This window comes from Lutjanus erythropterus, chromosome 12 (genome assembly GCF_056507025.1).
Source record: "Lutjanus erythropterus isolate fLutEry1 chromosome 12, fLutEry1.hap2, whole genome shotgun sequence".
Classification (NCBI taxonomy): domain Eukaryota; kingdom Metazoa; phylum Chordata; class Actinopteri; order Lutjaniformes; family Lutjanidae; genus Lutjanus; species Lutjanus erythropterus.
This window is the reverse complement of record NC_139328.1, coordinates 20,298,733-20,310,076: the sequence shown is the minus strand read 5'-3', so window position 1 is coordinate 20,310,076 and position 11,344 is coordinate 20,298,733. Positions and strand designations below refer to the sequence as shown.

Sequence of the window (11,344 nt, the reverse complement as noted above, 5' to 3'; positions counted from 1 at the left end):
GAGCTGTCTAATAGTTGCCTACATCACTTCTATTGGTTTGTCCACATTTATTAAGTTTGGAAACACAAATAAGAGCACATTAAATACTGCAATGTCCATGATTCACCTGAAAAATAGCCTGTGGAAGCCTTAGGTAATGATCTCAATCTAAAATAGCCAGATTGCCCACCCCTATCCAGGTTTCTTTTTTTGACCTAATATTTCACTACATTCTGTCATATACTGTTAAACACTTGTTGCTGCACTCGTTTACAGTCATTTTACAAGTGCAGTCTTTTATATTACAGCAGGAGACATTTGAAAATGGTCAGTTTATTTCAGTTGGTGACAAAAGTCAGACTCTGAGGATGTTCACACCGATATGCATTATTCCTTCCCCTTATAAAATGTACAGGCATGCATATTTTTAAAAAAACCTACATGTATAGTCAAAATGTTTACTTGGTAAAACAGCACTGCCTTGCAATACAAAGAAAAGTGACAGGGGAAAGTATTTTCAGTCAGTCTAAAAAAAGGCAGCGATATGACTGTTCCCTTTCCAGGTACACTGAATCAGTGGTCAGTCACAGCAGTTTTGTACCAGGTGAAAATGAAAAGTGGAAGAACAAAACGTAAACATTTCAGATACACAAAGCACTCAATGAAAGATCAAAATACAATGTCACTCTGTACAATAGAGAATCACTCTGTTCTGGTGCACTCAGATATTTTTTTCTATAAAACATGATAAACTCCCATTAGTATGACAGTGGTGAAGCTCAAAATAGTGTCCATTAGTAAAGTTTCTTGTATCCCCAGTTGTTCCTCATCATGTTGTCCTGTTTTTCCTCTACATATGAGACACCGCTGGTCAAACAACTTCACAGAACTGGTCCAAAATACCTACCTTTCATAATGTGTTCTGTACAATTCTCAAATATGTGTAAAATCACATACAGTGTACTGGTATAAAGAGGCTGATTAGTCCTTGTAGTTGAGTCTTTCTCCAGATCTGTCATAAGAGCCCTGAAGGGACTGTCCGTACAATCTCCCATTAAATACACATAGATTCTCAAAGCACTTTGTTTCCATAGCAGCACTGACAAATGGAAATGTCTATAAAACAAAGTGCACAGTTCCTTTTTGACAAAACACAAGTCTTGTATTAACAAACGAAAATATTCCAATTATTACAACTTGCAGCGTTATGATGTGGTTAGGGTTCTTCTTCCCCCTCATCGATGTAAGGGATGTCCAAGTCATCAAAGCTCCCGTTGAAACTCTTGCCGGTGATCAGGGACTTGTCCTTTGAGGGGGGGGTGTCTGGGCTAGGCAGGAAGCACATGGATTTGGTAACATCTGTTTTTTGTCCTGGAGTGAACTCTCTCTGCTCATCTGTCTGAGCCATCAAACTTCTGACTCTCTGCGCCAGGTCAGGAGGTTTTGGAGGGCAGTCGGGTTTCTTGGTTTTCAATCGCATGGTCACCTTTCCTGGTTATAGAAACATCAGACTTGTAAAACTATTTGCTATCAGCTTGTAAGACACACACACTACTGTCAACCTCAAGTTCCTGTGTTGGTTAAGCATTGTGGCTTAATTATGGAACTGGTAAGCATAGGATACCACATTGTCTGTAGAGTTAAAGAGGATGTGGAGTAGTTTCAATGGTTATCTACTCTACTGGGACTACTTTCTCAGGGTTTCAGTATGCTTCAAACAAGTCTAAAGGTGTCAGTATGCTCTAAACAGAGTATTCCATATTCACTGAAGGTACAAACATGCTGTGTGCTTAATGGCTCTCTGACACTAATGAGATTTACTCCTTACATATATTGGGTGATAAGCCATTTTTCAGTGCATGATAGTATTGAATCAATTCTGTTGGTTCCATAAAAGTATCAAAGTTCGGTACCCAGCCCTTTGCTGGACCACGATGTGGTGTCATCTCCCAAGATGATGTGATGGCCAGTCAAATATTCCTGGAGAAGTACTTTTTAACGTGACCCACATATTCATACTGTTTACCTCATGATAAAATAGTTACCACAGTGAGTTTTAGAATCCTCTCTCTAAGTTTTCCAAACCATTGAGCAGTGTTTTGACTTCTGATCAGCCATTAAACTGTAACTTGAGTCTCTCCGGTGTGTATCTGCAGAGAAGTGTCAGTGAGTTGTCATAACCCTGCTGTTAATCATTGGATCAACATCAAAGGGAAGAATGCAGTCCTGTGCTAACAGTGTAAACTCCTGTGAACAATGGGTCTTGATCAGCATGATCGGCAGTGTAACTTTATGTTTAAACCCCAGAGGAAGGTGAAAGTACCTTACCTCCCTACTGACCTTCCGAGTCCAGGCTCCCCATGCGGTCTTCTAAGCTCTCTGAGCTCATTGATGACGATGAGTCCAGGTTGTCAGCATCTGAGTTCTCCTGCTCCAGGTCTGGTAACCTACAAGCCAAGTCCACCCTGAAAATAACAAAACAAGACATTATTATTTAAATTAATTTAAACAATGCATTTAGTTGCAAGTGTCAAAAAAAAAAAAAGGAAAAAAAAAAAAAATTCAGCTCACTTTTCTTGCTTGATGGACTTGATCCTATCAATTAGAGTCTTCTCTGTTTCATCTGAAGGTATTGGCTCTGGCACATCCAACTCTGAGGGCTTTTCAACAACCTGCACGGGAATCAGAGGAGTGGTTGACTGTCAGCTGATAAATGAAGACACAATGGCTCCAAATCCTTTGAATTTTTTTTGAAAAAAAAAAAAAGTGATACTCCTCAATTACTTAAATCTACTCAGTAGTTCAATGATTGAGTCATTTTGATGCAAAAAAGTTAGTTTTTTTTTGTTTTTAAAGAAGGATGCTAATTTATCTCTTTCTTTCTACTTTACTCAGATTTATATGAAGTTAAACAAGAACTGCTGGCAGATATAGATAATCAAGAAAGTGTTTGACTATGAATTGAATACCGTGTTTTGTCTCCTCAGTTTGAGCTGATTTACAGCCAGGGCCTCTGCATATTCCAGCTCCTGGATGTTCTGCATCTTGTCATTGTAGCGCCTCAACTGCTCAGTGATTAGGATCTCCACACACCTGCAGACAACATGGTCAAAGATGAATATATCCACATAAAATAAAAGCCACATACAATTGTTCATCTCTAGAAATACATACAGTGTATCTAACAAGAACACATATAGAATTTTGACTTTGGCTTGAATAAGTAAATAAATTAGTGAAATAAAAACTTCTAGAAGACAGTGGAGGGTTACAGGAATTTGCAGCATGACTCACGTTGTAGTCTTCGAGACATCCTTCATACCAAGGAAGGGGTCATCAACATCAGGTGAACGCAGGATGCAGGGGGCAAACACAATAGCAAGAGAGCTTGGTGACATCTTATTGTTCTCTTCCTCCTTTGCAACCCTAATAAGACACACAGATCTGGGTACTTAGCAAGCCACATTTCAGAATATAGTGGAATTAATTTTGTTTTGGCAACACACAAGACGTAAGCATTACAAGTTAGAAGAGAATGGAAGAAATAGAAGGGAATAATAGAGATCTTCCTACCTGACAAGGTGAAAGACGAGCCGCTCTAATGTGTTGTAATTAGCAGGAGGAAGTTCATCAACCTTTTGGTATACAGCCCTGATTCTCTCAGCTCTCTCTGGCAGCTCTGAGGATAAACAAACATCAATAGAGATCTCTTCAGAGTAAACAACCATATCAGGATTTTTTATCATTTAGGAGATCATGAGCAGAACTGAAAGAGTTAGAATTTTGGTTGAGTTTTGGGACTGACAAGTGAAGATGTCATCTTGGCATTACATCAACCAAACAGTAATGGACATGTCTATCAGCATTTTCTGACATGTAATTGACAATGTGATAAATTGACTAATTAAAAAAAAAATATGTAGGCTTTCATTAATGAATACATTTAGTTTCAGCCTGCAGTGTGTGAATAGGTAAAGTGAATTCCTGGCTTTCTGCCATCTCACCTAAATGTAGAAGAATGTTACAACAGCTACTATTTTCCCCCCTAACTGTTAAACAGATCCATATCTCCACACAACAAAAACACTCATTCTAACACTCTGAACAAGGTCATTTGTTAGGAATGTACTTGTACAAATGAAAAACAAAGACACAAAATGCATACATGCTAATCAGACCTATCAATATTTACTTACCCACGGCATGCAGAAAGTCACTGTAGAGGGAAAAGGTCATGAGGGGGTCCGGCAGTTCTCTGAGCCAACGTTTAACCAGACCAGTGATGGTGTGGATGGGGTAGTTGTCTAAAATTGCTGCCTCAGGATCTGATGAAGACAGAACACAATGCAGCCAAAACATTTGAAATTATTAATATTATTAGCATTTGAGATTGTTTTTCAGTCTTTACATTTGGGTGACAAAGAATGATGAGAAGAACAGAAATGGTTCATCATAATGACAGAAGTAAAGTTTATAGTTCCTTAAAATTACAGCATACAAATGATCATGTGTTACAGGTTTTAAGTTATTATTTTCCTTTATCTTTAGAATATGGAATATGGAGAAAATTACACTGACTGTAGCTCTCTTTGCTCCACACCAGTGATGCCAATTGATAATGTCAAGAGCATGGTGTTATGTGAAGCTCTAACTTGTCAGGTAGACTGTAGGTGACTGGATTTGTTGGGTTCCTAAGACAAGTTTTGGTGCATTTCATATTTCATCTGGTTTTCACAATTTCTTACTGGTCTCCAGAATCTGGTGCAGCTCCCTTGCTCGACAGGCTGAGCCTGACTTGCGGTAAATTCCCTCTGTGTAAAGACCGTTCAGCTCCACATGCATCAGCAACAACTCCACCACTTTGGGCACAGGGATTGCTTTACTGGTGAGGACACACACCTGCACCCCGAAGTGAAGGGAGCCTGGTAAACTGTCATCCTATCACAAGCAAAGACAAGATGGGTACATGTGAGACATGATGCATATGTTTCTGGAGTTATTCAGTCACACTGTAGTATTTGTAAGAGTATTTAAAATGTTAGTTCCTACCTGCCGGGCACACCGCGTTGAGCAGTCGGTGATGATTTTGCTCAAGCATTTCTTGTGACATATTAATTTGCAAGCTAAAATGAAAAATAAAAGAATTCAATTTAATTGTGTCCCTCTTGTATTTATTTAAAGTGCCAGTGTGTAAGATTGAATGGCATCTAGCAGTCACCTTGCACATTGCAACAAACTGAATATCACTAGCCTCACCCTCCCCTTCCAAGTCTCTAGGGGCAGGGTTCCTCCAACTTTTCCAAAGTCAAATTCAAGCACTTTTCAAGAATCTTCAAGGTGCATTCTCAAGCTTTTCCAGCACCTTATAGTTGTGGTAAATCACATAAACTCAAAATGATTATTTCACTCCTTTTTCACATTAAAGCAGATGTTAGTGGACTATTATCAACCAAAATTATGTTGTGTGATATTCCACAGACCGGTGACAAATGAAAGAAAAATACATGGGAGTTTCATGTTTCATAATGTGTCACATTGCTTTATCTAAAAAGTGAATTAGTCAGTCAGGTAGCAATTTATTATGAAAGGAATAACAACTTGAAGTTCCATCAAAAATCCAGGCATTTTTCAAACCTTGAAAACATTAAAATGTAGAAATGAAAAGATCCTCTCTAGATTCAGTTTTGTTTTGTCTGTTATGGGCTACAGTACAAACATGCTGGCGCAACATAGCGGCCTCTGTGGAAGAGGACATGGGCCCACTGTAGATATGCACATCTCATTCATAGGTGATGAAAAACAATGATTCTGACTGTACACTTATGAAAACATACTTCTAAATATCAAATCCACCTTCTGACATATTCTGCCAATAAATCCATCTAAATCGTACACACTGGTTCTCTGAAATACTGTTAAATTTTATGGTCTTGCAGCTCTTTAAACTCACCACTGCACATGTAGGCTTTCTCCATTCCCCAGATGTAGGAGCCACACAAGTCACACGACTGCATAATGTTCACCTGGTATGTGCTGAACAGGTGGTCCAGAGGACTATCAGGCTGCAGAGAAAAGATGGACAGACAAATCATCAGGATGATCTTCCCGAATGTATAATGGTGAAGAAAAACTCAACAAAGCAGGTAACGACATTCAACTTACACATTTGTCCTTTTTCCTCCTCTTTTTTGCTGTCTTGGTGGCCTGAGAAAAGCAAGAGACTTAAGTGAGTCAAGTGATACTAGATAAATATGATAATTTAGAGACTGATGATTGGCTGAAATTCTCAAACTTACCTTGGTTGGCTCAGACTCCACTCGTTTTATCTGGCCCCTAATAAAGCCGTCCAGCACTGACTGAAACAAGTTGACCACCAATGAGACTTCTGCTTTCTTCTTGGACCCAGCTAGTGTGTTCACTTTGTTGTGGTAGCCCTTCATCAGATCTTTGTAGCCAATTCGGGGCTTCTGTTAACCACAAATTAGAATGAAAAGTACATTTAGTGGCTACTGTGAACATGTATAAATCATTCCGACAATGATCATAAAAATTGTAGAGATGTGCTAGTAAAAGGTTTATAAGACCTTCTCCCTACTTTCTTCCTACTAGATTAAACTTTATATTGTACAGAGGAAGATGTTGGACTGACCTGGACAGAGTACATGCCTTTGATGGTCTCTCTGAACTGCATGGTGGCTGTGAGGAAGACGTTCTCTGTTGGTGACAACTCTTTTATTCTAGTTCGCAGCTCATTCACCTGAGGACAAAGTTGAGGATACCATGATCAAGCAGAGCACATGATTTTTTTTGCCGTTATAGGACAGAGGGAGATATGGGTGTGACATGCAACAAAGATTCCCAGCTGGAATCAATTGGGGAACAGTTATTTGGTATGTGCTGTAACCTTTCAGCTACTGAGCCCCAGGAATACGGGCTTATCTGAAAAAATACATGAAATATCTATTGTCCATCCTGTACAGGTTGCTTTAGTTTGTTTCTGAAATGCTAAAGAACCATAGGAGATTGGACAATAATAATAAAACAATTTCTGTCTTGGTTAAAAAAAACCACATCTATTCCACTATGAAACTCCAAATGGCAAAATAGACTAGATAAAGTTTAACAGCTGACTGATTTTAATTTTTGATTTTAAGACTGATTTGAGTGATTTAACCTGGACAGAATCAATATGGGTTTAACCCTCATGTAGTTTTCACATTCCGTATACTCCCCTTGTCCTCTGGGTCAAAAATGGCCCGCCTTCACTAAACTCATAAAATAAAGCAGCTTAATTGAATGAAAGGTTACAGTTTCACTGTTTGCATTAAAGGAGTGATATTACGACCTCAGTTCCCCATTGTTGAGTTGGCTCAGTCTCAGAGAGCAGGTGCAGCAGCAGGAGCAGAGAAGGTTTGTTGCACCCACATAGCAATTGACATAATTTCTTTATGATTTGTTTGTGGAATTAATTGCAGAATTTCCATAATAATTCTTGAGCCCCCCTGCCCAATTCAAATCCAAAATACGAAAGTGTACAAAAACTTAGATGACAATAGTTTGAATTTGGATTAAATGTGATTTCTAATACTTTTTATATACTTACTATTATGTACATAAGACCCCCAATTGCATGACTAAAAGACAATAGTGGATTTGGGTTTACAGAGGTTTTAAGTTGAGCTGTTTTTTTTTATGGTCAGTCAGTGTTCATTACAATCACATCAGTGAATTCAGAGTTCAGTGTGGCACTGAACTGAAAAAAGGGAACAAGTTGTTTTTTCTTTCAAAATAACATTTTCAAAAATGTATGCAGGTTTATGTTAAAAAATATAATTATGAAGATGGCTTTAAGTAAAAAGAACTATGCTGCCATATCTAACACCACTACAGTACAAACAAGTCAGAGCTGTATGTGTGTCAAGATTTTTTAACAGTAAATAAAACCAGAGTCAGCAGGCTGTACTTCAGCTTCCCGGCCTCAGGTGATGATCTCACCTGATTGCCGAGGAATTCGTCCAGGTTTCGCAGCTCTTTGGGGTCAGTGATCTCACGGTCCAGAGACACGTTCCACTGCATGACCCGTGTGGCCCGGCTGATTCGAATGGTCGGGTTTCTTTTGACCCTCCCGCTGTCCTGGTTTGGCATTTGGTAGGGATGTGGGGTGTAGTTGGACAAGGTGACTGCAATCAGACGAGGGAGATGTGGCAATATTAGTCTGACATGACAATTAAAAGTTTTAACACTACTATCTACTGGTGATGTCATAAAAATTAATCTATTTAATCTTTCTATATTCAGTAGAGCCTCCTCAACATCCCCCAAAATAATATATACATGTTATGAAAACATTTTATTCCTGTTGCTGATCTGAAAAGAGCCTCCAGATGGCAGTAAAGAGAGAAGGGGTTTAACCAGTGATGTATGATGGTGAGCTGTGACCTCCACTTTTCATTTACCTACATACAGGTGTGTATATTGTCATTCTGTCCTTTTTTCTTGCCCCTAAGTCATCCACATTTTGCTTATATTACAGTAGATAAATGAACTGTTTGTGCATATTTAAAATATCAGCATTATACAAATAAATACATTAAAATGGCTGCCGTGGGGAATAGATTTTTGAAAACTTTTGTTTACCTGCTTTATCTGATGGAGAGTAGCTGTTCGGGGAATTTTTATGTGGTCGCTTTTTCAGGAATTTACTGAGAAACCAAGCCCTGTAGAAAAGACAGTCTGTATCAATAACATGCCTCAACTTATCACATATGTTAAGTATTAAGTTAAGTTAAAAACATCAACCTTGGCTCGGAAAACTCAAAAACTATTTCCTTAGATTTACCTCTCAGGGGTTGTGAGTTGTGATGGGTTGGATTCCTGATGTCCCGAGTCATCACTGGTGCTACTCGCTGGAAGACTGTACCTCGAGCCATCAGGTTCTGCTGCTATCTGCTTCTGTATCAAAACATGCACATGCTCTGAGTCAAAGTATAAAACTTGCGAACAAACAGTTCAGTAGACAGAGTCAGTGCTCCTTCCCCACCATGTCCCCTGCAGCAGCTGCACCACAGCTCCCCCACCGCCAGGACCAGACCACATACAGTGACAACATAGTAAAAAAGACATCAGCACAGTCGTCCTTCACCATTTTTACGCGTCATGCAAGCTCCTGTTTCTCCTGCCACCAACTGAACATCGACCTTTTTTGCTTTCATTAGCACGAGCAATAACGTGTCAGTGTGTTATGAACATTTATGCATGCAACTGAGATTTAATTTGCACGTTTAATCTTATTCCTATCATTAGACATTCGTTATAAGATATGATTGGCTCTGCTGACCATTTTTAAAATTTATTTCAAACGATTTCTTTCTTTTTTTTAAGTATAACAATCTTTGTCAACATAAGTTGTCAAAAAAAGATAAATGTGATCAAGCTGTATTGGTCTTTATCGGTATCAGCGTTATGCTAACTGATATGTGCTGATAGGATTTTGACAGAACATAATGCAGATTGTTTGGATTATTTTTTTTGTATAGACAGCATTTAATGTACATTTGATCATTTCATCCATTTTCTTAATTCAGGTTTATATGTATGAGTGTGTGTGTGTGCATATGTATATGTATACTGTATATACACAATACATTTGAGGGGTCATTGAAATATTGCCTGATATATTGATATTGGAATGTTTTTACTCCCTAATATCTTTATTAGGTAAAAATCTGAAAAATCCAGTATCAGTCAGGTCATACTCATGACTTAATAAATACAAATAAATAAAGACTATTGACCATATTTGTACTTCAAAACAAAATCAAAATGAACGGAAATTAAGCAATAAGTTAAAGTAATATGAATTACAGTCCCTGCCATAATATTAAAGTGACCAAAAAAACTATCACATAGAAACAATTCACAATAATCTGTACTGAGTCTGAAATGTACAGGTGGCTTGTTTGGGCGAAGAGTCAAAAAAGATAAAAAATGAGCTTTGAAAATACTTATTTTTCAGAAGGAACAGCTCATTTTTTTTTATTGTTCTGGGCTGCAGGGCAGACAATAATAAGTCCCAGAGAAATGTAACCTTCAGTACATATGGGACATACACATGCAAGACCTGCATGCAGAAGAGAGCCGCAGTCAGTCATAAGGTCTCTTAGGTCAGTACCTTGACCTGGGACTTGAGGGCCCGGACGTCCACACTACTGGCCGAGCTCTTCAGGCCGTGCATGTGGGGGCTGATGGGAGGCAGTGGAAAACTCCAGTACTCGCTCTCCTTGGAGCCCCCAAAGTTAATCATCAAACCGCTGCGGGCGTAGGCTAAGCGGCGCTTGCGTTTGGGCTGCTTGCGGAAACGTACCCTGACCTAATTGGGCCAGGAAAGTTGATGAGGCACAGACTGGGAGGCCTTCGTTGATTCATGTGTAAGGAGCCTCTATTCATGTGTTTGTCAGCTTACAACATACATAACTACAATGTTTTTTTCCAATCCTAATATTTACTGTTGCACAGAAGATTAATAACCACTATATGAGAGGCAAAAAGAAGAATGGTTCGATGAAAGTGTTCTAGATTGTGTAATAACAAACAGACAAAGTTTACCTCATTGGTAGAGGGTGAGCTATCAGAGCCTGAGGAGCTGATCTTGGACAGTTCATCAACAGACATGGACTTCGCTTTGAGCCTGTGTTAAATTTGGAAATAAGAACAGAGCTATGACCTTGACCATTTTGAGTGACCTTGGTTAAGTTGATAAAGTAGAGTTTTTTTTATGAGTTTAGGATTCTTACTTAACATCATCTCTCTTATTGTCTCGTCGTCGCCGCACTTCTGGACTTGAATCATCGCTCTTTCTTTCCTTCCACCTCTCGGCCTTCTTTTTGATGTCCCCCATATCTTTGTAGCGCTGAAGCGGGCTCTTTGAGGGGCTGGTGGCACGATCATCACTGACAACTTTAGGGTCCAGTGGGAGGGAGAGGGGTCTGTTGAGAGGGGGAGGGGATCCTCTGCCCTCTCGCTTCTCCTTGCTCCGGTCCCTCTGTGCGGACTGGCCATTGACTGGGTCAGACTGCTGGGTCCTGCTAGGGCTGAGCTCCACCTTGTGCTGCCTTCTTAACTCCTTTTTTGACACACTGTTACATAAGAACCAAAAAAATCAGGCTGACATCACAGAATCTGTCCACAGAACATAAATGCTGATGGTTTGTCATCTGTATTGATTAGAATTTTACCTTAAAAGAACATACAGTAATTAAACTACGGGATAAAACCTCGGCTAATATCAAGCCATTATAGCTTATCGCAGAAATACACTTCATGTATGTCAGCCCGTAAGTGACAAGAAATGTTTATGCTATATAAT

The 11,344-nt window shown here is 39.1% G+C and overlaps 1 protein-coding gene across 1 annotated transcript in view; it reads right to left on the bottom strand.

The window, feature by feature from the left end:
• Nucleotides 1-292: 292 nt before the first annotated feature.
• myo9b (myosin IXb) overlaps nt 293-11,344 on the bottom strand; it is a 34,422-nt gene continuing 23,370 nt past the window's right edge. Inside the window, exons 23-41 of the mRNA XM_084731539.1 lie at nt 10,773-11,114; nt 10,585-10,666; nt 10,151-10,348; nt 8,819-8,928; nt 8,617-8,696; nt 7,975-8,159; nt 6,629-6,736; nt 6,276-6,446; nt 6,142-6,183; nt 5,930-6,041; nt 5,029-5,102; nt 4,725-4,917; nt 4,176-4,304; nt 3,553-3,658; nt 3,274-3,405; nt 2,949-3,072; nt 2,551-2,651; nt 2,320-2,444; nt 293-1,470 (exon numbers count right to left, since the gene is read on the bottom strand). Coding sequence (XP_084587665.1) covers nt 1,196-1,470; nt 2,320-2,444; nt 2,551-2,651; nt 2,949-3,072; nt 3,274-3,405; nt 3,553-3,658; nt 4,176-4,304; nt 4,725-4,917; nt 5,029-5,102; nt 5,930-6,041; nt 6,142-6,183; nt 6,276-6,446; nt 6,629-6,736; nt 7,975-8,159; nt 8,617-8,696; nt 8,819-8,928; nt 10,151-10,348; nt 10,585-10,666; nt 10,773-11,114 — 2,689 coding nt within the window. The 3' untranslated portion in view covers nt 293-1,195. The remainder of the gene's footprint in view (nt 1,471-2,319; nt 2,445-2,550; nt 2,652-2,948; nt 3,073-3,273; nt 3,406-3,552; nt 3,659-4,175; nt 4,305-4,724; nt 4,918-5,028; nt 5,103-5,929; nt 6,042-6,141; nt 6,184-6,275; nt 6,447-6,628; nt 6,737-7,974; nt 8,160-8,616; nt 8,697-8,818; nt 8,929-10,150; nt 10,349-10,584; nt 10,667-10,772; nt 11,115-11,344) is intronic.